The 25074-nt window shown below is 60.8% G+C and overlaps 1 protein-coding gene across 3 annotated transcripts in view; it reads left to right on the top strand.

The window, feature by feature from the left end:
* Tfdp1 (transcription factor Dp-1) overlaps nt 1–22273 on the top strand; it is a 31772-nt gene extending 9499 nt beyond the window's left edge. For all 3 annotated transcript variants that reach the window (XM_058582702.1, XM_058582703.1, XM_046454902.2), the window contains exons 3-12: nt 6688–6754; nt 11615–11721; nt 15422–15543; nt 16073–16238; nt 16390–16533; nt 16874–16942; nt 18061–18212; nt 18531–18697; nt 19290–19368; nt 21084–22273. In XM_058582702.1, coding sequence (XP_058438685.1) covers nt 6688–6754; nt 11615–11721; nt 15422–15543; nt 16073–16238; nt 16390–16533; nt 16874–16942; nt 18061–18212; nt 18531–18697; nt 19290–19368; nt 21084–21231 — 1221 coding nt within the window. In that variant the 3' untranslated portion in view covers nt 21232–22273. The remainder of the gene's footprint in view (nt 1–6687; nt 6755–11614; nt 11722–15421; nt 15544–16072; nt 16239–16389; nt 16534–16873; nt 16943–18060; nt 18213–18530; nt 18698–19289; nt 19369–21083) is intronic.
* Nucleotides 22274–25074: the final 2801 nt, after the last annotated feature.

Below are 25074 nucleotides of genomic sequence, written 5' to 3'. Positions count from 1 at the left end.
TTCAGGTCAGGAGGGCTCAAGGCTCTGGTGCACCTCCTTCAGTCAGGCAGGTCCTCCTGAGGCCGTGGACTCTGGGCCTTGTCCTGGGAGAGGGCCCCCCTCTTGGAGGTTCTAGGTGTCTCCCCAGATGTGGCCTGGGGCCTTCTCCCGGGGTGTCTCATCTCTAGGGGGTCTTCCCAGGTCTACGAGGCCTGGGTGTGCCAGGGGCCTGCTCCGATGCCTCCTGAAGGGAGCCCTTTCCTCTCACAGGGGTCCTCAGCGCAGATCTAAGTCACCCTTATTGAGGTGTCCTGTGCCTGTTTCTGGCTTAGTCTGAAAGTCCTTGTCGTGCATTGCAGCACTGTGACTCCATTTCCACTGAGCCCGCCTGTGGCGCACCTTGGTCTTCTCCTCCCCACAGCCCTGCCAAACTCCACGTTGGTGGCGGACGTGTCTATGTGTGACCAAGAAGAGCTGGGCTGGCCTCGTGTCTCTAGCTAAGTGACCTGTGACACGTCTGGTACTGCACAGTGTGCAGCTGAGCCCATGTGGCGCTGGCTGCCGGACCCTTCAACCTCGGGGGCCGCCCTGTGCAAGCAGGGGGCCTCATTGGTCTCTTCTCAGGAATTTTTACTTTTATTCCCTTGAATCTGTGATGGGTGTGCTCTCGCCAATTCCTGAGATGCTTTCAAGCCTCATTCCTCCTGTCTTTGGGTAAAGTATTTAGCATCTTTTTAGTGGCTGTAATGTCTTTAACAACACACTTTCCTTAGCCCTAGCTTTGCTCAGTTTTCTGGCCAAACTGTGAGTTTTTCAAATGCTTAGCTTTCTGCTCCTGATTATCACAATGGATTTGACTAAAAGCAACCAGCAGCTTCATGCTCCCACCCGAATGTATGCTACCTTGAAATCTCCTTCACCAGATTGATGAGTTCATCACCTTTAAATTCAGCCTCATAGAAAGCCTCAGGACAGGAAGAAAAATGCAGTTACCATCTTAGCCAGATGTGACACAAAGGGCCTCTGGTCCAGTTCCAGGAGAGTCCTGTGAAATCTCATGAGCCCAGTCTTTACTGTCCACAGTCCTGTCGGCCTTCTGGTCTCTGAGCTCCCATCAGAACCGTATTAGGTTCCACCTATAGCAGTCGAAAGCTTTTCCAGTTTTTCAAAATAATTCCCACAAACTCCAAGAAGCCCCCAAAGTTTCTGAACCTCATGGTCAGGTGAGTCCCAACAGTGACCCCTCCTCTCAGTACCAATTTCAGTTTTAGTCACTTTTTTGCTGCCGTGATCAAAATACCTGACAAGACCCATTAGAGGAAGGGAAGTTCACCTGGCACCCCCAGTTCCTCATCCACGGAGCTGCAGGTCAAGGCACAAGTGTGTGATGCAGGAGAGCAGCTGGGGACATCAGGCCGGGGCACAGAGAGCATATGCCCCCGAGGCACACCCCCAGGGACGCACCTCCTCCTGCCAACCCCACCTCCCTGGTGTCCCCTCCCAGCTGACCCCTGTGGGGTTGACCCTCTGATGAGGCCAGGCCCTTCTAACCCAGTCACTTCCCTCTGAACCCTCTTGCCTGTCTCCCGTCCACGCAGGCGTCACACCTGGTGATGCAGAGTCTCCCTGGCGCTGTGCGCTTTCCATGTGGAGATGCTGCGCTTCCAGGGCTGCTGTGGGGCGCTGGACTCTGCCGGGTCCCTGCAGGGTGGCTGTTGAGGTGGTGGTTTCTGGTCCTGAGGCCGGGTGGTAGCCTGGAGTCGTGGTGCTGTCTCCGATGGGCCGGTCCTGGTGGCACACTGGACGGCAGGCGGTGTGTGTCCAGTTGGAGTGCCGAGCTAGCTATGTGCGTGACTGGCTGTGAGTTGTCACGGTTGGTCAGCGACTGCTGGAGGCTGGCCTCTGTCACTGTCACGTGGTCCTCAGAGTTTGGTGTCTGATGCCCTGAAGCCTCCCTGCTCCCGTTGTGCTCGTCCCCTTGTGGTCTCCGGCTCCTGTACTCAGTGCCAGGCTTCAGCTGATGGCTGCAGTGAGCCGGGCTGCCCTGGGTGCAGGGTGGTCGTGAGCAGGGTCACCTGTTCCTGGCCTGGTGGTGGGCCTGGGAGGCTGGACTGCTAAGCGGCAGGCCCCTGCTCCAGTGTTCCCTTGTGGGCCTGCCCACGGCTGCGCTGGACCTTGCTGGAGCTGGGCCACTCCCAGCAGAGCTGGTGCCTCGTCCCCACGGCCCTGCACCCTGGCCAGGGGGACGTCCCAGGACTGGCTGGTGGGCAGGGAGGCACAGGCGGTGGTGAGGGTGGAGGCACCTTGTCCTGCTCCCTCGCTGTCCTGCCCTTAGTTTCTCAGGCCTCAGGACGGGCCTGCCGCGCGGTGCTGGTCCCAGGCTCAGGGAAGGGGGCTGTGGGCCGCGTGCTGGAGCCCGCCTGGGAGCCCTGGCGGGTCTGAGTGGAGATGGTGACAGCCGTCCTGGGCTGTCCCTGGTGACTGCAGCGATGGCCTGCTCGGACTCTGGAGGCCCTGCTTCCCGGGCGTGGCTCCCGGTCCCCAGGAGGAGAGAATCGCCCCGTGCGCTGTTAGGGCGTCCGTGGTGACGCCGTCGGGCCGCGCTGCGTTTCCTGCAGGAGCCGGAGTCTTGGCCCTCCTCACCCTGGCGGGCCCACCCCTCGGTGGAGCCTCCTGAAGGTGGCCACTCAGCTGGCCACTGCTGGGAGGGGGCCCCTCGTCTTCACCTTTGTTGTGGCAGATGGACACGACACCTTTCCTTTTAAGTGGTTTTTATGTGGTGCTGAGGGACAACCCTGTGCCTCACACGTGTTAGGCGAGTGCTCTGCCACTGAGCCCCAGCCCCAGCCTTTCTGTTTTAAGACAGGGTCTCACTGAGTTGCTGAGGCTGGCCTTGAACTTGGGATGCTCCTGTCTCAGCCTCCCGAGTCACCGGGATGACAGGGGTGGCCACTGCCTGGCTTGAGGGTCCTTTCTAACAGCAGAGTCACGGTGAGAAGCTGCGCGAGGTCTCGGCCGGCACAGGAGCTGTTGTGGTGCTGAGTCAGACGCTGGAGCCGGCTGGGACGGCAGCGAGGGTTCTTTTCAGGGAAGGCCAGGTGGTGTCCTGCTCCTAACAGGGTGCCGCTGACCTCACCACTGCCCGCAGCGACCTCCCTTGAGGGCCTCTGGCCGGTGGTGAGTGGAGGGGGCTGGGCTCTGCTGGGCCAGCAGGCGTGGCCTCCTCGTAGAGCCAAGGTTCCGTGTACGGCTCTGAGTGACCCTTAGCTGCTGCGTTGAGCACCTGCTGCGGTGACCCACACTGGTGGGCATTCACTGGTGAAGGTGACACGTTATTGACCTTGGTGGCTGTGGGTCAGGATGTAGGAGGGTGTGACGGGATACTCCTGTCCCCAGATTGGGGTGCTGTGCAGATCTGCAGTGGCTGGGCCTAGAGATGCTTCTGAGGACTCCGCTTGGCCGTGGGCAGGGCCTGCTCAGGTGTCCTTGCAGACTGGCCACTGGCTTCCCAGAGAAAACCGCAGGGCAGGGCGCTGGCTGTAGAAGTCGGCCACATTCCCAGTGTCCTGCCACAGGGCTCAGTGTGGTGAGGGTGGCCCGGGTGCACACTGGTGACAATCTGTCTCAATTTCCTCAGGCTACTGTGACAAACACACCTGGTAGCTTATAAGGGACAGAAACTTATTTCTCACGTTTTGGAGGCTACGGATCGCTGGTTGGGGTGTGGCAGGGACCACCTGGCTCGTAGGAGCACCTTCCTGCTGTGTCCTCATGTGGGAGGGGCCGGCTCCATCCATCACAGGTTGCACCTGTGACGCTGAGAGTTAGTGCTCAGGACAGATGTGCAGCCTCCGCGGAGCCTCCTGAAGGTGGCCACTCAGCTGCGGCCCAGCTGCAGAGCGTTGGTCTGCTGAGTCCTGTCCCCAGAGGTCACCGGCTCTGCAGTGTCGGCTCCTGGAGGACTCGTGTGCTGCCCTCCAGACAGTGCCGCAGGAGGCCCAGCTGCTCTGGTCCCCGATTTCCTCCTTGGAGGGGGAGCTTGCTCGGCCCTTGTGGTTGTGACAGTTCTGAAGGAGCTTTCTGCGCTTTCGGCTCTGGTGGGGCAGCTGTGGTGTGTGTGCACCGGGGGCCACGGAGCCTCCGCAGCTTCAGACCAGACCAGGCCAGGCTTCCAGGCTTCCAGGGCTCAGGGACCTGCCTGGAAACGGGCTGGCGTGAGGCCAGGTGGGCTTTACCTGTTGTCTCTGGGCAGCTCTGATTCCGGGCAGCACAGCCCAAAAGCCAAGCCTGGGACCGAGGGCAGCTTCGCAAGGCTTGGCGTGATTTGCTCGTCACGCTGGGGGTGCAGCTGGAAGGCAGTTGGGGCAGCAGGGCCTGTGCCAGCACCCCACAGCAGAAGTCCCCCGTCTCTGCTGCCCTGGGAAACCCACTCAGGTGGATGGGGGATGCACTGTCAAAGGCTGAAGGAAGGGGCACCGTGGGGTCTGGAGTGTCAGGTCTGCAGCCAGAGGCCTGGGGGTGGGCCAGCAGGCTGAGGCGCTGGCCAGCCCTTCAGGTGAGCGTCCTTGGAGTGCGTTGGAGGACTCGAGAAGAGGGATTTATCTTACGGCTTTTGGGGAGGGAAATGGTGCCCGTTTGCCCAGCAGCTGGGGGCCTGGGTGGCAGGACGTGCAGGTGTCTGCCTTTGTGTCTTTCTTGCTTTGAAGTTCAGTTGCTGCCCCAGTCACCGCTGAACTTAGGCTCATGTGGGGAGCCTGACCCCCATGTTCCATCTCTGGCCCTGGCCAGGGCTGGGCTGTCCACCCTGGCCAGTGAGCTCACCAGAGCTGCTGTGGGCCTTGTAGGCCGCCCAGGGTCACGTGACGTCTTCCCAACAGTGCTGGGGTGGCCTCTGAGGCGGGTGGCACTGGATATTCTGCTCCTGCCTTGGCTGGGGATGGCCAAGCAGAGCCGGGAGCATGCGGGAGCCTGGCCCTGCCTGCTGCAGGCCTCCTCGGGCGGGAGGCGGTCTGCCCTCCTGCCGTGCACCTGTGTGGTGTGTCTCAGAGCTGGCTTCTGTGGGTGTGGCCCAGTGGGTGGTTTCTGCATGTCCCTGTGTCTGTTGCCTGGAGGCCTGACCTGCGTGTTCGCCTAGCAGGTCTCGTGGACCGCAGGAAGCCTGGCTCTGGGCGTCCTGCGTGCACCCTGCAGCCCTGCCCCTGGGAGGCTCTGCCCTGCTTCCAGCCTGATTGGGCGCCTCCCCCAGTCCCTTTGTCGTGGGAGAGGGTGCCCAAGAAGGAGCAGACTAGCACCAGAGCCAGTCTCCTGGGAATCGGGAGGGCTGGGCACCGTGGGGCTGGGCGACGGAGCCCAGTGGCATCGGGGAGTCTGTCTGTCCTCATCAGCCCGAGTCCCCATGAGGCGGGAGCAGTGGTGGGCCAAGCCGCATGCCCCAGACCCACGCCCAGGGCTGTCGGCCTCCCAGGGCCTGGGGAGCTGCGGAGAGGGACACCTGTTGGAGCGGGGACTCGGGCTTCAGCCAGATCAGGGCTGGACTCCAGGCGTGGCCCTCCTGGCCACATCTCGGCACCCCACTCGCCTGTGGGTCTGTCCTCACCTCTGTGGCCTTGCCACTGGGTGCTGCTGCCCGCCGGGTGGCCCACCTGGCCTGGTGCTGTCCTGCCCACCCAGCATCTGTCCCCGGCTTCGGTGCCGCCTGAGCCTCTGGCCAGCCATGCCGCCTGGCCCGCTACCTCCCCGGCTGTGTGGCCCGACGCTCACAGGCCACCTCCACTGCCTCAGCTCTGGGTTTCATGCCCGGGCTCTTACCTGCTGTCCTGGCCCCTGGGCCTTTGCTTCTGCACCTCCCTGCTGCCCTCCATTGACCCTGCTCTCCTGGTAAGGCCTGCGTGGCCAGCCCTCCGGAGGGACCACACGGTGATGGTTTTAGGCTCCTGCCTTCCCCTGGGCACCACCCATGGGCATTCCTGCCTGGTATGCTCACCTCTGGGCCTCGCGGCCTTCCCTGCTTAGCCTCCCCTCTACGCCCCTTGGCCCGGCTCACCTGGCCTCAGCCGACTGAGCCTTCACTCCTGACACCCTGGTGTCCGCCACCAGCTCCGTCTGTGGCCTTGCCTCCAGGCCTCTGTCGGGCCTCTCCTGGGTCTAAGGGGTGGTCAGCCTGTCCTGCTTGTGGCCTCCCTCTCTGTTGGCCTTCTCGCCAGCCTGCAGGTGGTCCTGGTCCTCTGGGGAGGCCCTGCCCTCCTGCTGTCTGGGAAAGTGGAGGCAGGGGTCCAGGAAGTGGCCCAGGGCCCTCCAGGCTTTGAGTATAGGCTGTGGCCAGTGTCCCTCTCCGGGTGTGGCCCCGACCCCATCTGTGGCTGTTCTTCTGTGGGAAGGAGACTGAGCCTGCGTGTGTGTGCCTTGCACTCCTGGAGCTCGGGGACCCGGGGCTGCCTCCTGTCCCAAGGCCTCAGGCCCCGCCCTGGTGGTCTCCTGGAGGAGGAGGGTGAGGTGCTGGCGAGACCCCTCCTGCTGCGTCCACGCCCTCTGCTGGACTGGGCCTTCCGTGCCCTCACAGTCACGGAGTCCCAGAGGCCCTGCGGATGCCCAGGGCAGGTCCTGAGGCTGGAGGCCCTGGTGTCCTGGTGGCCCCTTGGGTGGGAGGGTTGCCAGCGACGGCCGTGCGCGGGTGGCCACTGTGCTCACTGCTGCTGTTGCTCTCCGTAGGCCGGTCTGATTGAAGCCAACGGAGAACTGAAGGTCTTCATAGACCAGAGCCTGAGTCCCGGGAAAGGTAAGCCTCCTGGTATGGAAACGGAAGTCTGGGGTGAGCGTGGGGCCTGGGCCGCATGTCCGCCAGGCGCTGTGCTGACTCTCTTCCCAGGTCACAGGAGCTGTGGGAAGGCCTAGGGCTGCAGACCACATGGCCCCTCCGTGGTGGCCAGCACCGTCCTTGGTGGGGCCTGCCCACCTGCTGTCCTTTGGCCGGGCCCAGGTGTCTGAAGCTGGCCACTTGAGGGGACCCTGGGGGCCCTGCTAACACCTGGGCCACTGGGTCCTCCAGAAACGCAGCTGTGGGAGACGCATGTGCGTGAGGAAGGTCGTGGCTGGGGAGTGGCCAGCTGAAGTAGCAGGTGTGGGTGCAGAGGGCCTAAGGAGTGGACGAGGCTCTGCGGGCGAGCAGTCTTCTGGGCCCGAGTCGGCCAGTGCCGGAGCAGCCGTTGCAGAGAGCTCCCAGCAGTCAGCCTGGGGGGCCTCGGGGAGGCCTTGGCTGCACGTCACACTCTGGGACTCCACTCCTTTGCCCAGACAGACCCAGCTTACAGCTCCTTGGCCCGTAGAGCCCAGAGAGAAGAGTGCCTCTTGGAGGGACACAGGAGGCTCCAGGCGGCTGGCCTGCTGGTCCCAGCTGTGCTCCGGAGCTTCCCCAGAGCCCAGTGCTGGGTGGATGCCGGCATCACCCTGTGTACACGTCCCAGCCACTGCCTTGTGCGGGGCCTCACTGTGGGATGAGGGGGTAGTCATTCCTGGTCCTCGCCAGGCTGTAGAGGGGCCAGGCCACGGGCTTCGTGCCCTGCTGTGCCTTGACTTGGCCAGGTGGCCGTGCCTGTCAGCCGCCGCTCCTGCCTTCCTGTGTGTGCTCTGCTACTCACCCCGGGCCTCCTCTGTCCCCAGGACACCAGATAGCAGCGTGCCCGTCCCTCCATGTGTCCTAGGCTCCGTTGACCCCCACTTGTCCTTGTGAACAGTGCGTGCTCATGGCCAAGCGTGACACACAGCCCAGGGCTCACTCCATGAAATGGGCACACCCTCTGCTGCAATGGGGAGCAGGTGTGCAGCTGGGGCGCAGCCCCCCCTCAGTGTGGCTTATGCATTGCAGGGGCCTTCCCGCCTGGGTGGAAGGCTGGGCGGTGTCACCTGCACCTATAGACCTGGTTCTGTCCGGTGCCAACATTTCCTGGCAGTGTTAGTGTAAAATGTATGTTGGGAAAATTTAGAGTTTCCTGGTCTGGGCTGTGACTTGCAATGCCATGGGCTCGAGCAGGACCCTCCTGGGCCAGCACTCTCCTGGGGTTCCATGCTGAGGAGGCAGCTGGACCCTGGGTCTCCTAGGCACTGTGTGTTCTAGGCACTGCATCCTCTAGGTCTCTGCACACCTGAGGATTCTACTCACTCTGGCCCTGTTCACCAAAGGCCCTGCTCACTCTGGGCATGGCTAAATCTGGGCCCTGCCCACTCAGGTCCCTGCCCACTCGGGTCCCTGCCCACTCAGGGCCCTGCTCACTCTGGGCCCTGCTCACTCTGGGCCCTGCCCACTCTACGCCCTGCTCACTCTACGCCCTGCTCACTCTACGCCCTGCTCACTCTACACCCTGCTCACTCTGGGCCCTGCTCACTCTGGGCCCTGCTCACTCTGGGCCCTGCTCACTCTGGGCCCTGCTCACTCTACGCCCTGCTCACTCTGGGCCCTGCTCACTCTACACCCTGCTCACTCCGAGCCCTGCACACTCTGGGCCCTGCTCACTCTACGCCCTGCACAGTTTGGGCCCTGCTCACTCTACGCCCTGCTCACTCTACGCCCTGCACACTCTACGCCCTGCTCACTCCGAGCCCTGCACACTCTGGGCCCTGCTCACTCTACGCCCTGCTCACTCTACGCCCTGCTCACTCTATGCCCTGCTCACTCTACGCCCTGCTCACTCCGAGCCCTGCACACTCTGGGCCCTGCTCACTCTACGCCCTGCTCACTCTACGCCCTGCTCACTCTACGCCCTGCTCACTCTACACCCTGCTCACTCCGAGCCCTGCACACTCTGGGCCCTGCTCACTCTGGCCCACACTCTTCAGAGGTGTTTTCTTCCTTTTAAATCCAATCTGCTGCCTTTTGTTGTTGTTTTTCTTTCTTTTATTCATTTTGGTTTGGGTCTTCAGTATAATTTGGTGTCCTCCATTTTGACCTCTGTTTTTTCTGTGTCCTCTTTCTCCTCTGACGTTGCCAGGGTTAGTGGCCAGGGTGGTGTGTGAGAGCCTCTTGTGACTGTCCCTGGTCCTTTGCTTCCCAGGGCTGCCACCATCCACGCGGGTTGGCGGATCTGGCCTCGCTGTGCTGCTTGGCCTGGGCTCTCGTGGGCGGTGGCGGTGTCTCCTGCCATTTCCTCAGGAGTGTGGCCTTAAGCCTGTCCCGAGCGGCCTTCCAGTCCTCCTTTTCTCTATTTCGCTCTTGCTACCAGTCACTTTTTAGCTTGTGGTGATGTTTCTGCAGCCCCAGAACTTGTTTCTGCCTCGTGGTGGGTCCCCAGGCAAAGGCTGCTCCCAGAGTCAGAGCTCTGTGTCACCTTGGGGTGTGTCCCCTGCAGAGTTGGGCTGGGCCTGCCTGTGGGGCCCGCTGTGTGTGGACACATGTGCATGGTGTGTTTCTGCAGAGGGCACTGTGTGGCCTGTCCTGCTGTGGCCTGGTCTAGCCAGCCTGCCCATGGAGTGTGGGGTGGTCAGCGTGCAGCTCGATGTGCCTCTGGACCCTGTGTGGCTGCTGTGTGCGCAGGTTGGCCAGTAGGCAAGGCCACAGGCAGAAGCCATCTGACCGGAGGTGTCTCTGGTCCTTTAAGCCTCGTTAGCACACAGAGCGTTCCTGGCGCAGTGGGCAAGAAGTGACTCTAAGCTGCCCTGCAGGCGACTGCTGCCCATAGGTGTGCACAGGTGCTGAGGTCCCCCATGTGGGTCCAGCCATGGCTCTGAGGTCCCTACGCGTGTCTGGCCACAGTGCTGAGGTCCCCCACGTGTCCAGCCACGGTGCTGAGGTCCCTACGCGTGTCCGGCCACGATGCTGAGTTCCCTACACGTGTCTGGCCACGGTGCTGAGGTCCCTACGCGTGTCCGGCCACGGTGCTGAGATCCCCCACGTGTCCGGCCACTGTGCTGAGGTCCCTACGCATGTCTGGCCACGGTGCTGAGGTCCCTACATGTGTCTGGCCACAGTGCTGAGGTCCCTACGTGTGTCTGGCCACAGTTCTGAGGTCCCTACGTGTGTCTGGCCACAGTGCTGAGGTCCTTACGCATGTCTGGCCACGGTGCTGAGGTCCCTACATGTGTCTGGCCACAGTGCTGAGGTCCCTATGCATGTCTGGCCACGGTGCTGAGGCCCCTACGTGTGTCTGGCCACAGTGCGGTGCCTCTTCCCTGCGAGCCTCCGTCAGGGTGGCCTTTGCCTCAGGTTGGATGGTGGGCGCTGGCGAGGGTGGGGAGCTCAGGCTATAGGCCCAGGCCTGGTGGAGGACGTACCTGGCCCTGAAGGATCCAGGTGTAGCTGCCCTCACTGGCAGCCTGTCCTCAGCATGTGCTCAGAGTAGGCGCTCCCTCTCCTGGTGTCCCTGCCGTGGGTAGGAGCCAGCCCAAGTGTCAGTGAGTGACCAAGGATCAAGTGACTTCAAACGTAAATGTTCTTCGGTCCAGAAACAGGCGTGTGGACGGCTTCGCCTGGGTGAGCCTGGACACCTCCAGGGGCTCCTCCCGAGCTAAGCAGAACCTCAGCCTCGGGGGATGGTGGGGTCTCTGTGGAGTCCCAACGGCAGAGGATGGAGGCAGAGAAGAAAAGCGCTCACAGGGCGGGGAGGCCATGGGGCGCCACAGGTGCCTCGGGGACGTGTGGTATGAGAGCCTGGGTCTACCGTGGATTCAGCGGTTCTTGCCACTGAGCCCAGAAGTGGGTGCTGCGGGGTGAAGCTGTAGCACTGTGTCCTCTGCTGTCCACGTGTGTCCACATGGGTCCCGTGACTGCACATCCTGCACCTTAAGTGTCCTCGATAAAATCAATTTTAAAAACAACTTTAGACTTGAAATTTTCATGGCATTTAGTTAAAATGGTTTTGCAAAGCACTGATCCTTGTGCTCACCTGATTGGATGCCTTAAACCTGGAGATTTTCAAGGAGCGCGGGCAGCAGTCATAGGACCCCACCCTTGGGTTTTTGGAGTCCTTGTTAGCAAATCCTCGCCTCGGACCATGCAGAAGCTCTGCCTGGCGTGACCCTGGAAGGACTTTGTGGTGCGCCTCATGCTCTGAGCAGCAGGGTCTGGTCTGTGGTGTGTGGGCTCCTGGGCCACCTGACTGCCCCGCGGCCCCCATGTGACTCTGGCAGCCTGTTACCAAAGAAACCCGTGAGCGGTCTGATTTGTACCTCCAGATGAAAACAAGCATCGGCTCGGGAGGCTGAGCCAGGAGGGTCTCAAGTTCAGAGCCCCGCAGCCACTTAGGAGGCCCTAAGCAACTTAGGGAGACTCTGTCTCAAAAAAAGAGGTTGGAGATGTGGCTCAGTGGTTAAGCCCCTGAGCTCACTCCCTAGCACCAAACCAAGCCATTAAAAACCCTGTGAATCCCCTTTCTCCTGAGACCACAGGGCTGCTGGTGTCGGTCTGGAGCAGCCGCTGGGAGTGCTAGGAGTTGGGACCCTCAGCCAGACTGCTGAGCAGTAGTAGTGGACACTGTGAAGGGGACAGGCGCTCATGACTGGGAGCTGGCCATGGTCTGCATCTCGGCTCAGTCCCGGTCTTGTATGTAAGAGTGCGGAGAGTTCCTCAACACAGGGTCCTCAGAAACCCATGGCTTGGCTCAGCACAGGGAGCCCTGACCTGATCCTAACCCTGACCCCTGTGCTACAGGCGTGGTGTCCCTGGTGGCCGTGCACCCGTCCACAGTGAGCACACTCGGGAAGCAGCTCCTGCCGAAAACTTTCGGACAGTCCAACGTCAACATCGCCCAGCAAGTGGTAAGGCATGGGGTGGGCAGGGGCCTGCTTCCCTCCCCAGCTGTGGTGCTGCGCCTAGCCTCGTCCGCCCGGGCCTGCTGTTGGGGACGGCCCCTGCCTATGTGGTATTGGAGGCCCAGCAGGTGCCACGACCCTGGCCCAGGGTGGCCTCTGCCAGCTTCCTGCTGTGATTGCCGTCCATCTGAGCTCAGCCAAGGGCGTTCCTTGGGTGCTGGAGGAGCTTTGGCATGACAGGCCTGGCCTTCCTCCTTGGCCACCCTGTGCTCCGCAGACCGGGACAGCAGGACTGGCTTTTCCCCTCTGCTCGGGCAGAGCAGGGTGCCAGCCTGTCCTTTCCCTGGCTGGGCTGTGGTCTAGGATGAGGAGCCCTGCAGAGCCAAGCAGCCCGGCGGCCTCCGCTGTCAGAAGAGGGCTGGGGGCAGCCTCGGGGTGGCAGAGTTACCTGCACCCAGAGTACAGCTGCCCAAAGGCAGGACGGGCTTCCGACCTGCGGCCACAGGCTCCTGCCTGGTCCTGAGATGCCGCAGCCCTGGCAGCTGGGCTCCGTCTCCACCCTGGGGCTCCTGTTGAGACTGGGCCTCTGTGACACGCTTGTCTCTTGTCCCTGGCCGGATCCTGCCTCGTTCTGCGGTGCCCCACCTGACCTGTGAGCTCTGTCCCCACTGCTGTCCTGGTCCTCTTGGTGGGAAGGGTGCTTGTGTTTGGTGTCCCTGCCCCAGCCTCCCAGCGCCCCGCCCTGCAGGTCAGCAGGACCGCATGGCTGCCGTCCCACCCTACAGTGTGATCGTACTTCCTCAGAGCAGACCGCACACTGGGGACTCTGATCTTAGCTGGGTGCTGTCCGCTGGTCCCTGATGACCTACACGTGGCCTGGAGTTTGAGTGCAGAAGAGCCACTGGGGACGTGCTGAGCTGGGCATTCACAGGGGTCCTGCAGGGCTTCTGCCCTCGCTGCCGCCCGGTGGTCACCAAGGGTGATGCTGAGGTCCTGCCTCAGGCTGTGGCGTGTCGAAGCTTCTGCTCAGTGAAGCCTTCTTTGTGAAATCTGGAAATCTCATCTCCGTTTCCCTTTGTAGTGCCTGTGATTCAGCCAGCGGTGCGCGAGAGGCTCAGCAGGACTCAGCCTGCAGACGGCTCAGGCTCGGGCTCACGAGCCAGCTAGCGGGTCGATTGCTGTGTATGCAGCTTGAACCCTTGGCCCAGCCGTCAGTGTTTTCATGGAGCTGGGGGGCATCGGAGCCACGTGCTGGGCTTTGCCAGATGTCGTGGGTTAATGCTCACGTGCTGCGAGTGGTCCCTGGCCCTTTCCACACACTGACGGCTTCAGGGAGATGGCAGCAAAGCCAAACGGGCGCTGGGTCCCTGGTGCCCAGGTCAGGAGACAATGTGGAATAAAGGAGGTCAAGGACCTAGGAGGCTTGTAGGTTGGATGGATTATCCATACACAGGTGGAAAAAGACACCATCGTTCTTTTGAGATTATAATATCCAGTGTTGGTGAGGTCGGGCTCCGGGAGCCGGTGGCACCTTTGGAGGGGCCTGATGGTGTGGGGCGTTTAGGGCTCTGGTGGGGCAGGTTTCAGGCACAGGGCGACGTGGGCCCTCTCGGCTCAGGCAGGATCTCCCTCGGCACCGTGGGCAGTGCCTGGCCAAGGAGAGGGTCTGGAGGAGCAGCGTCCTGGCGTCCCTGACTGCCTCCGTGCTGCTCTCCCGGCGTCTGTCCGTGGGTTTGCTGTCTGGAGCATCCCTCAGCGCAGACGGGGGGCGGGTTCTGACTGGCTCGAGTAGGTGAGGCTCAGGGGCTGCTGTGGCTGGGAGCGGCTCAGCGCTCGTGCCCACATGGTGTTGAGACCCTGGGCTCCTTCCCAGCACCAGAGCAGCGCACAGCCAGAGTGAGGCCAGCCCTGGAGCCATGGTCGCAGGAGGTCCTGCCGCCCTCTGTGGGCGGAGGCTGGGCCTGGCTCCCGTCTCCCCTGCGCAGTTTCCCGCCTTCACTGCCTGCCTCACAGCGGCTGTGGGATGTGGGGTCGCCTTCTCTGGCCGGTTCCAGCCTCACAGTGAGGACAGCAGAGAAGAGGTGCCTCTTGTGACCTGTCACTTGCCCCTTTTCCTCCTCGAGGCTGGGATGGTCGGGGCACAGAGCTCCTCTGGTTGGCGAAGGAGCCGGAGTCTGAGGGCAGGTGTCCAAGCAGCTCCCTGCTCCGGGGGCCACCGGGTCAGGGTACAGGTGGAAGCCCCGTGGAGGTGGCCCCCCTGTCCCATCCTGCCAGCTCTTCCCAGGTGATGCGCCTGTGTCTTGTCCCGGGTCTCTGCCTGGCCAGGCAGCCTCCCACTGCCCTCCCACCCGGCCTCGCCTTCCTGCCTCCTCCTCCTGTCTCATGCGGGTACCCTCAGGCTCTCTTCCACCCTCCGCCTTTATTCTTGTCTCCGCTGCCCCCCACAGAGCCAGGGCGCTGCCGTGTCTGCCAGCCCCTCTCCCTGCCCTCTGCAGCAGGCTGATTGCGAGGGTGGAAAGTGCCCAGGGCCTGTGCGGCCCAGCCCCACTGTGCCGGTCATCCCGGAGGGCTTACTGCGCCTGCGCCCGGGGCGTGCAGGGAGGCAGGCCAGCCGCGCCTCTTCCTTCCACGGACAGTGCGGCTCCCGGGGTGATGGGTGGCTCTGGGGGCCTCCAGCACAGCGCGCAGAGGCTGCCACGCCAAGCAGTTGGAGCAGGAATGGGAGTGTCCACAGATCTGCACCCGGCAGCTCTTCCTCACACTGCCGGCCGTCCTGGCCAGGCTGGGGACCTGTCCGGCCTGGGTGGTCCTTAGTGAGCACCGGCTGTGCACCTGCTGGACTTTCTGCCCTTGCTGCCCCTGGCCTGCTTGGGAGGCCCCAGGGGAGTCGGCTCCTGCAGCAGTGACATTTCCAGGAGCCTCTGGTGGCGGTGGCCTGCCTGGGGCAAGCTGAGCAGCCCGTGTACCTGGGCGTGTTCCCCTGCCTGGCCCCGGAGTCTTGGAGCCTCATGAGAGATGTGTCTCCACTCTGACTGGTGTCCTGGACAGCATGGACGCTCCTTGGGAGATGACTCTCTTTCAGTTGACGTGGTGGCTGTTGGGCATCTGGGTCCCCAGTATGTCCGAGACTTCTGGGGGCTGGACATGTGGGTGGACGGGTCATCAGCTGATCTCAAGTCCAGGCTTGGGGGGGCCCAGGTCGTTGGCCCCATGGGCCTCGGGCAGCACCATCCATCTTGGTCCTCAACACTGACCGCTGAGCTGGGTGGCAAGACGCTGGGGTTTCCGGCATCTTCCCCTGCTGCTGAGACCTGAGCGCTCTTGGACATTGTCCTTGCTGGAGGCCTCAGGCTGCTCCGTGGAGTGTGGGTGGATCAGTCCCACGGTGGGCACGGGGCCCTGGCCAGGGAGCTCTTCTTTCTTTCTGGTCTCTTGGTCGCATGGAAGGGTGGACCTGTGTGAAGTGAGCGGGGGGCGGGGACCCCCTCACACCCGGGCACCTGTGTGGGGGCTGCCTGCCCGAAGCCCGCACCTCTGCCCTCCTTGCCCGGTGGGCAGAGTTGTTGGTGCTGTAGCTGGAGCAGGTGGCTGGGGGGTGGCAGCATGGCTGTCTGGAGGGGCCGCGTTGTGGTGCATGGCTCCGTGGTGCCCTCTGGAGGGATGACAGTGGGTGTCTTCTGACGGCCCTGAACCCTCTCGACTGCAGGTGATTGGCACACCTCAGAGACCCGCGGCCTCCAGCGCCATCGTGGTGGGAAGCCCACACACGCCCAGCACCCACTTCGTGTCTCAGAACCAGCCCTCCGAGTCCTCGCCCTGGTCTGCCGGGTGAGCTCTCCCCGCCTGGCCGCAGAGACTCCCCGCCACCACGCCTAGCCACTCTGCAGCGTCACCCGTGTTGGCCTAGGGCAGAATCCTCGGCTCCCCAGACCAGCTAGTGGGAACGCCTTGGGCCTGGCTGTGGTGATGTGAGGTCCCCACTCACTTGCTGTCCCCTCCCAACTGGAACCTGTCTCAGTGGCCTGCACCTGCTGTGGCCAGGCATCTGACTTAGTCATGGTTGCCTGCCGAGATTGGCCCTAGCAGTCCTGAATCCAGACCACAGCGGCTGTGCTCTGACACCAGCTGACGTCTTTGGCAAGGTGGCGCTTGGTGTCGGTACAGAGCAGAGGGTGCCGCCCCGTCCTGACATTTGCAGGCACAGTTTGCAGTCTGCCCCGATAGTCTTTGTTCCCTGGATCCTGACTCCTGCCCGTGTTCTCAGCGGGAACCCCGCAGCCGCTGGTCTTTGGCACGGAGGGACCGTCTGACCGCAGGCTGCCTGCAGACACTGACGGCCGCTCCTGTGTGTTTGAAGGAAACGCAACAGGAAAGGGGAGAAGCATGGCAAGGGCCTGCGGCACTTCTCCATGAAGGTGTGCGAGAAGGTGCAGCGCAAGGGCACCACCTCCTACAACGAGGTGGCCGACGAGCTGGTGGCCGAGTTCAGCGCCGCCGACAACCACATCCTGCCCAACGAGTCGGTAAGGCTGCACGCTCGGCAGGAGGTCCCGGCACAGCCTCAGAGGCGCCCGGGTCCGAGTTCCCAGAGGGCAGGGCCTGTGCCTCCCGCGGCCACACGGCCCGAGCACGGCACTCCTCAGAGCGCTTGCAGGGCTGTTGCTGTGTCCCCAGGCCTACGACCAGAAGAACATACGGCGGCGCGTGTACGATGCCTTGAACGTGCTCATGGCCATGAACATCATCTCCAAGGAGAAGAAGGAGATCAAGTGGATCGGACTGCCCACCAATTCTGCCCAGGAGTGCCAGAATCTGGAGGTGGGCTGCCGCTGGGTCCCCACTGCTGTCCCGGTCACTCAGGAGGCGCAGCCTGTCGCCTGCACCTGTGAATGACCCCGGGTGTCTTGGACTGTGGTGGGGTCGTTTTGCGTCTGGTGGCGGATGTGCTGATACGGCCGCTGCTGCTTGGCCATGGGCCTGAGCGCCGCCGGCCACCCAGTCCAGACCCTAGCAGTGTGCCTCTCAGTCCACATTGGCAGCACTTACCAGGAGGAGGAGGGCTGGGTGTCCTTCCAGGTGCGGGCCTGGCTCACGTCTGGGCCCGTCACTCTGGCGAGGTCTGGGGAGGCTGTGTCTGGTGACGCTCCTCCGTCTGCAGGTGGAGAGGCAGCGGCGGCTGGAGAGGATCAAGCAGAAGCAGTCACAGCTTCAGGAACTCATCCTGCAGGTAGCGGCTCCCGCACCGCGACCCCGTGTGCGGGTGGCCCTCCTGGGAGGCTCTGCGGAAGGTCCTCCCGTGGACCTTCACACATGACACCGAGCGCGTCCCCAGGAGTGGCGGCTGCGCTGTGCCATGTGAGCTTCCTTTGGAGCAGGGACGTGATTGCCAGGGCACAGTTCCCACAGAGCAGCACTCAGGACCCCCTTGGGGGCCAGGCCGTTCTGAGGACCAGGTGCTTAGCCGGGGAGCGTGGCTGATGTACCTGCCATTTGGGCAGCACAGATGGCCGGGTTGGCGGCTGTACCAAATGGCCCTGGAGCTGGACTTCCCCATGGAGAGACAGGGTCAGTGTCTGCCATGGGGGTGACAGTGAAGGTGACATGCTTGTAGGGCAGGCTAATACCCTGAACAAGGTGTGCTAGAACCTTCCAGGAGGAGTGATGAAGCGGTTGGGGCTCATAGGGTGAAAGGCCACCAGCCGGGGGGGGGCTGTGGATGTCCAGGGGCACCCAGAGGCCAGAATGGGACAGGCCTCAGCCCTCTGCAGCGCCACGTCTACTGCCTAAGACCAGCTGTGACTCCCTGAGGGCTGTGTGCAGGACCCGCAGCCCAGAGGCAGCCCGGGAATGCTGGGCCTGGCCTGGATCCCACCTTGAAAAAAGTCGGGGGCAGGCGGGACCCCTCCAAGGCCTGGCTTCCTGCCCTGGCCCAGTGGCAGGAGGCGTTTGCTCCCTTGCTGTGGCCTGGGTGACCTTCCCCAGGGGCTGCACCTGCTGGCAAGGGGAGCTGGAGCCCAGCTTTGGGAGCCTGGGACCCGGGCCCTTGGTAAGGCCTGGTTCCAGGGCCAAGGTCCTTTGCAGAGGTCAGCCCTGCCGCTGGATATGGCAGGTGGCCAGCACCCGCGGCACGTCGTGTGCCCTCCACTCCTTGCCTTCTCCTTCTGGGGATGTCCTCCGAGGCCTCTGTGTTCTCTGTGTCTCTCCCTGCATCAGGGCAGAGGGCCAGCCGGGGCCTGGTCTCTTGTGCCAGCAGCCCCTGCATCCACAGGGTGGTGTGGACACCTCAGAGAGAAGGGCTTCCCTGCTGTGGCCAGGCCATGCGGGTCACCTGCCCCTCTTTTTCAGCAAATTGCCTTCAAGAACTTGGTGCAGAGAAACCGCCAGGCGGAGCAGCAGGCCCGACGGCCGCCCCCGCCCAACTCGGTCATCCACCTGCCCTTCATCATCGTCAACACCAGTAGGAAGACGGTCATCGACTGCAGCATCTCCAATGACAAGTGCGTGGCGGGCACCCTCGCGGGAAGAAGCCCACTGGAGCATCCTTAGTGCTCGTTGCTAGCACTGTTGGGAACGTGTGCTGTCCCCTGGCGGCCACGGGCAGCGTGACTGCTTGCGGGACGTCTGTGTGCCGGGCAGTGCCTGGCCATGGACAGCCGTTCACAGACTGGCCCCAGCTCTCGTCCTTTGTTTCTCAGTTCTTAAGTTTTGTACAGAGACGCGGCCACGAGAACCGGGGGTGGGTATGGCTGGGGTGGCCGGGCCTAGCCAGCGAGCGTGGCCTCACGGGAAGCCCGCTCACGCGCCTCCCCCCGCAGGTTCGAGTATCTGTTCAACTTCGACAACACGTTCGAGATCCATGACGACATAGAAGTGCTCAAGCGCATGGGCCTGGCCTGTGGGCTGGAGTCTGGAAGGTGCTCCGCCGAGGACCTTAAGGTGGCCAGAAGTCTGGTCCCAAAGGCTCTGGAACCGTACGTGACAGGTCAGTCCTGCCCTGGGCCTGCATCTGGCTGTGATAGACCCGAACACGAGTCCCGCAGGTGTGGCTGCCGCCAGCCAGGCAGCATTCGAGCCCCTGGGGGCTCTGGTCTGTGCGAGGGTCTCGAGTGAAGGAAGGGTGGTCTTGCAAACAGAGCCCAGGTGGAGGACTGTTCTGGGGTGCCAGGGCAGTGGGCAGCCAGGAGGGCTGCTGAGTTGGGTTGCTGTTCCTGTTGGGGGCGCAGGGGGAGGAGCAGCTCTGCTCTGTCCCCGTCTGGTGACCTCTTTGCTGCAGTCTTGGGGTTTTGGCTGCAGGCGTTCGGGATGGCTTTGGTGGACGCAGAGATGCCCACCCTCCTGTGGTCCTCAGCCCGTAGGACTCCCTCCTGGGGGTCAGGGATCGTTCTCCCAGGGCATGTGACCGTCTGACCTGACCCATGGCTGGCCCTGGCGGGCCTTGCACGGGGCCCTGGGTGCTTGGGGTGGTGGGTGGGCTCGTGTGGGTGCAGGCTTCCCTCGGCACCCGCCACTCTGTCCTTGCTCCTTTGCGCTCTCTGGGCTTTGCTGCCTGGGCCTCCTTTTCCTCCTCTTTGCAGAAATGGCTCAGGGATCCATCGGAGGTGTGTTCCTCACCACAGTAGGCTCCACCTCCAACGGCACAAGGCTTTCTGCCAGGTGAGCCAGGTGGGGGCAGGTGGGGGCAGTGAGGGCGGGACCCTCCACCGGGGCACAGCCCAGGGAGCCCACTGACCTTGTCCCCGTGAGAAGAGCTTTCTTTCTCCCTGGTTTCTCACCCTCAAAGTTAGGAGCAATGGGAGGTCTCTGCTTTGACCAAGCGGCCCTGGGAAGTGGGAGACCCCATGCCCGCCGCCTCAATGACCAGGGCTTCCAGGATCCCGTTTGATTTTCTTGGCATGTATCTGAGACCCCCGGTGTGCAGTTGATTTTTTTTTTTTTTTTAACTTTGCGTTTTATAGTATGTGTCTTTCTGTTACTAAAGGACTTCTATTGTTTAAGTAAATGTGTGGTTAGCTTTGGGGCCAGCATCCGCAGAGCAGAAGGCCATCCCTGGGTGTGTGTCCAGTGCTCTGATGGGGAGTGGGTGGCAGCCTTCGCAGTGAGGGCCTAGGGATGGTCTCACCGACTTTGAAGTGACTCCCCCAGACCTCCCGTGGTGGCTTTAGGGCAGGCTTACACGTCACTGGATGCTGACACTATTTCTTAGAGTCTGGGTAAGTTAGCAAGCAGGACAGAGCTGATAAGTGCTGGCCTGTCCGTGGTGTGACGGATAGGTGCTCCGCAGCCACCGGTGTGAAGGGCAGGCCATGCAGGTGGGGCAAGCCATTGTGGCACAGGTGACACGGTGTGGGACGTGCTGTGGTGTCAGTCAGGTGGCAGTGCAGCAGAGACTTGGCTGGCACCTTGCAGGCCTGTCTCTTCATCCTGGATTTCTGCCTCGTGAACGTCAGTCTGCAAAATGGCTGGCCAAAGTTGCTTTTGAGCTGGACCCTGGTGTCAGGTTTTATCTCAGGTTGCCCTCTGCATGGGTCGGCCTTCCCCGGCTGGTCAGGGTCAGCAGTGAGGGAGGCATAGCTAACGCTGCTTCACGAGAACACCAATCTGGGCTCCCAGCTCGGGAGGCGGAGGCAGGAGGGTGGCAGGGTCAGGCCAGCTGGGCAGAGTGGTGAGACCCTATGTCAGAATAAAGAGGGCTGGGTTGTGGATCAGTGGTGGAGCAACCTGGACTCAACCCCGAGAACTGCAGAAAATGGAAACCAGTCCCAAGGGTGGGGCTCGGGGTGCCTAGTGCTCGCAGCCGGTCCTGCTCGGCTCTGGCTGGCGCTCTGCGAAGCACAGCTGGTGTGATTCTTACTGAAGTGCTGGTCCCAGAGGCCACGTCGGACCTGGTGGTGCTCATGCTGTCGGAGGGTGTGCCGGGCTGACCATGGGGTAGGGCAGCCACAGCCCAGGGTTGGGTTTTCTGGTGCTGCCCGCTTGGGGTTCTGATCCACAAAACCACATTTTTACACACGTACGCACTTCGAGTGCTTGCCCGGCGCGGGCTCTGCAGCGGAGCCCACCCAGCCTGGGTTGCCGCTTCCAGCATGGCTCCTGTGGCCAGGGCACACTGCGCCCCCTGCCTGCCCGAGCCCTGGAAGGGCTCCTCTGGCTCCTGTGTGCTGGGGCATCGGTTGTGCGGGCTGTGACCCGCCCTCGCTTTGGGACAGGTGTCTGGTGCCACTGCGACGGGGTTGAGGCTTTGCCGTGACACCTGAGCTTTTGTTTCTCCTGCATCATCTAAAAACCTCAGCCTGTTGGGGACACGTGTGGCCTGTCCTTGGGCAGATGGGCCACGCCGCTGACTGCATTGTTTGGCCCCGTCCCTGCAGTGACCTGAGCAATGGTGCGGACGGGATGCTGGCCACAAGCTCCAGCGGGTCCCAGTACAGCGGCTCCCGGGTAGAGACCCCTGTGTCCTACGTCGGGGAGGACGAGGACGAGGAGGACGAATTCAATGAGAACGAGGAGGAGGACTGACCCTGCAGGTCCCCACCAGCTTCACGGGACGCTGCGCAGAGGAGAGAAGCTGCTTTAGTGTGGGGTTGTGTTTCTTTTTGGCTACTCCCAAGAAGATGATGCTGGCCAACCACGGAATCGAAGAGCAAGGACTGCCCAGGTCCCCACCCTGCCGCGGACGCCACCACCCCTGCTGACGCGGCGCCTGCACTTACGTCCACGGAGTGTTTTCTTCTAAGCCCAGAGTCCAGTCCTGCCCGACAGTGCTCGCTGGGCCTGCTGAGCCGTGCTGTGCCCGCCCAGCAGTGCTCACTGGCTGTCCCCGTGGACGTGCCCAGCAGCTTGTTTGCAGTGTCAAGGGCGCCATCAGGAGACCCAGAAAGTCTCCCTTCTCAGACACGCAGCGCGCACAGGACAGGCCTGAGGGCGGAGACCTTGCGACTCGCTTCTCCGTGAGCTCCGCCGGCCCCGCGGCCTGCGGCGCACACTTCCTCTCTACTGCAGCCACAGATCCGAAGTCCTTCCTTCTCTGTGTGTTCTTGGGTAAGTTTACAGCTACGCTGGTGCAGCTCGGAAACTGTCTGGAAGGTTCATTGCTTATGGTAAAATTTGCCTGATTTCTTACAGGCAGCGTTTGGAAACTTTTTATTCTATAGTTGTTTACATACTTATAAGTCTATCATTTAAAGACATGTACTGAAACAAATGTTGTATTTGTTTCTGAGCATCTTCCTGTAATCTATTATAAAGTTGAAATTAAACATAGAGAATGTTTTAACAGTTTTTTAACTCAAAATTTGTCAATCATTTTTAATAGTTCTTTTTTTATAAAAAGAAAAAGGAATTTAAGGACAGGCAGTAGTCTCTTTTAAAATTTATTCACAGAAAACCGTTAACTGCACAGTTGCTGTTAGCTGCCTGTTCTGAAACAATAGTCTTTTTATTGAAACACAAATAAAATTTTCTGTAATATTTTATGGAATATGGAGAGACTTTAATTGTTTGACCTGTTTAACTTGGCACTGTTAGTTTTTATTAATAAAACGCGCATGGGCATTTTAAACAGGCTGTGTCTCTGGTTTGGGGTGGTCTGGATTGTTCGGGCTCCACTGAGGACCTGGTGCTGAGCGGCAGGAGCGTGGTCAGCTGGGGTTGACCTGACGCTGCTGCAGCAGCCGGGGCTCCTGCTGCCCCTGCCGCCCTAGCAATGTCGGGGCCAGGAAAGAGGCTGAGGTGGGTGCGGCCTGTGGGCGCCTGGGCTGCTTCCCGAGTGTCCATGGTGCAGAGGACGTTTGTTCCTTGACTGCTTTTTAGAAGCTGAGGCCGATTTGAGATCTGACTTTCATTAAAAGAAGAAGATTATGAGAGCACTCCAGAAGGCTGGCGGAGCTGGGGCGAGCACCAGGGGGCAGCACCGCGTCTCCCCACCTGGACAGTGGTCTCCTGCAGAAGACTTGGCCAGATGTGACTCTTCAGGAGCACTGGAAGGCCTGCAGCTTCCAGGCTGGGAGGCAGATTGTAGTTAGTGCTGGTCCCGTTCAGCTCAGCCCAGCAGCATTCCCCACCACCCGGCAGGCAGCTGGGCTCGTGTCCTGGAGGAGCCCATCCATAGCTGGTGGGAGCTGGGGTGACAGAAACCAGCCATTTATCTGGGGTCTGCTCTGCCTGCTGACCACAGGCACAGATGAGGTGGCCGGGCTCTGGTGGTGCAGCAGCCTGTGGGGCAAGTCCCTCCCCTGGCCGAAGTGACTTCCGGGGGACATGAAGGTTGGTGCCCTCCTTCTCCCATCCTTCCCCTTCCTTTTTCTCTTTCCCCTTTGGGAGTCAGACACTGAAGCCTGGGGCATTTCACAGCTCTGTGTTCGCAGGAAATGCAGAAAGAACTGTACGCCCACAAACAGGCCCAGAGGAGACCCGGGAAGATCGTCAGGCCGATCCACTGCAGACAGCTGACCACTGTCCACAGCAAGCTCAGAGCCCAGCAGCCCTGGGGAGTGGGGGGTTCTGCTTCTCAGTTGCATGATAACGGATTCAAACTTCTAGTTTCAGCAAAAAGACAAAAGCTACAAGGAAACAGGAAAGTGTGCCCTATTTAAAGAAGTGAAAGCAACAGACTTGGTCTCTGAAAAAGAAGTGGTGGCAGATACCTTGACAGGTCCTTAGATACTTGAAAACCCTCTCTTGAAGATGCTCAAAGAACAAGGAAGGACGTGGAGAAAGTCAACACCACGTATGAACAAAAGGAAGACACCAATAGAGGGGCAGAAAACCCAGCAAGAAGCCAAGAGGAGATCCTGGGGCTGAGACGTCGAACAACTCAAGTGGGGAATTCCCTAGAGGGAGTCAGAGGTGGCACCAGCAAACTAGAAGACAGGACAGTGGAGATCACAGAGACAAAGGGACACAAAGGAAAGTTGAAAAAAGCCAAGTCTAAGGGATGTGGGACTCCTAGATGACAAACTACACAGTTTGAGAGACTCAGAAGAGAAGAGAAGGGCAGAAAGAATACCCAAGGGTATAGTGGTGGACCGTCACGCAGTTTGATGGAAAGATAGGATTATGAACCTCCAAGAAGTTTTAAGGAATTCTAAGTCAGATGAACCCAAGAAACCCATGTACTGTAGTTAGACTTTCGAACAGTCTTGGAAACAGCAGGTGTCACACACAGGCTTCCTTAATAACATGATGCAGAGATCTGTCATCTTGGGGCCATGATCCAGTAGGCAAATACCCTGAAAATGCTGGAAGAATCCTGTGTCGGCAAAATGGCCCTTCAACAGAGAGATTAAAACATTCCCAGATAGAAGCCCAGGGCTTTACCGCCACAGGCCTGCCCTGCGGTCAGTGCACAAGAGTCCTGTAGGGTGAAATGAAGGGAAGCCAGAGGGTAACCTGATGCCAGATGGAGTCAGGAGCTCAGTGGACGTAAGGATGTGGCAGTCACAAAAGCTGGTACTGCCATGTTGGTTTGTTTTCTACATAATTTAAGGGACTAATGTGTTTAAAAGAAAAATTTGTTATTGTGCACACGATGTATTGAGATGATCTCCCAGTATCAAACCCAAAGGTGTGGGACAGCTGTAAGGAGCCATTTCATAGGCTGTGGGAGGCGAGCCTGTATCCACGAATGGGTCACAACGTTAAGATGCCAAATGGTGCCACCATGGCAGCTGCACAGAACAGTTCTACAGTGTATACACCCAGGAAATAAGGAAGGGGCTCGAATATTCTCAACCAGAAAAATCAACTAAACGCGAAGACAGCGGTTCAAGAAATGCGGGACGAGAAAAGCCTAAAGGGTAAACCATTAGAAGACGATGATGAGTAGCCACTTCCCCCAGGACAGACTGGCAGGCGGATAAGATGCAAGATCAGTCTGTGTTGTCCATCAGATTCCTCTCTTTAGTTCTGAGGACAAATAGATCACAGTAAAAGCGTGAAAGAGACATTGCATGCAGGCAGTCTCTGAGAAAGAGGTGGCCATGCTGACACAAGGCAAAATAGGACTCGAATCGAGGAGATCGTAAAAGACAGGACCTTGGTACTGAAACAAGGTTCAGTGAGGAAGGACACAGAGCAGCTATGAAGATGCACGTGTCCAAGGGTCAGTCCTAAGGACGTACGAAGCCAAAGCATGGAAGTGAAGGGCAGGTGACGTTGGATACCTCACTCGGTGATGGGTACAACAGGAAAAAGAGGACACAGTCCACCAGGCGGACCCCACCCACAGGACTCCCCGGACTCCACAACCAGGCAGGACCCCCCCACAGGACTCCCCCACTCCACAACCAGGCGGACCCCACCCACAGGACTCCCCCACTCCACAACCAGGCAGACCCCACCCACAGGACTCCCCCACTCCAC

The sequence above is a fragment of the Marmota monax genome, unplaced genomic scaffold (assembly GCF_021218885.2).
Source record: "Marmota monax isolate L192 unplaced genomic scaffold, Marmota_monax_Labrador192_F-V1.1 WCK01_AAM20220418_F8-fsc00026, whole genome shotgun sequence".
In the NCBI taxonomy this organism is placed as follows: Eukaryota; Metazoa; Chordata; class Mammalia; order Rodentia; family Sciuridae; genus Marmota; species Marmota monax.
The sequence above is the reverse complement of the archived record's forward strand: the minus strand, read 5'-3'. Positions and strand labels throughout refer to the sequence as shown.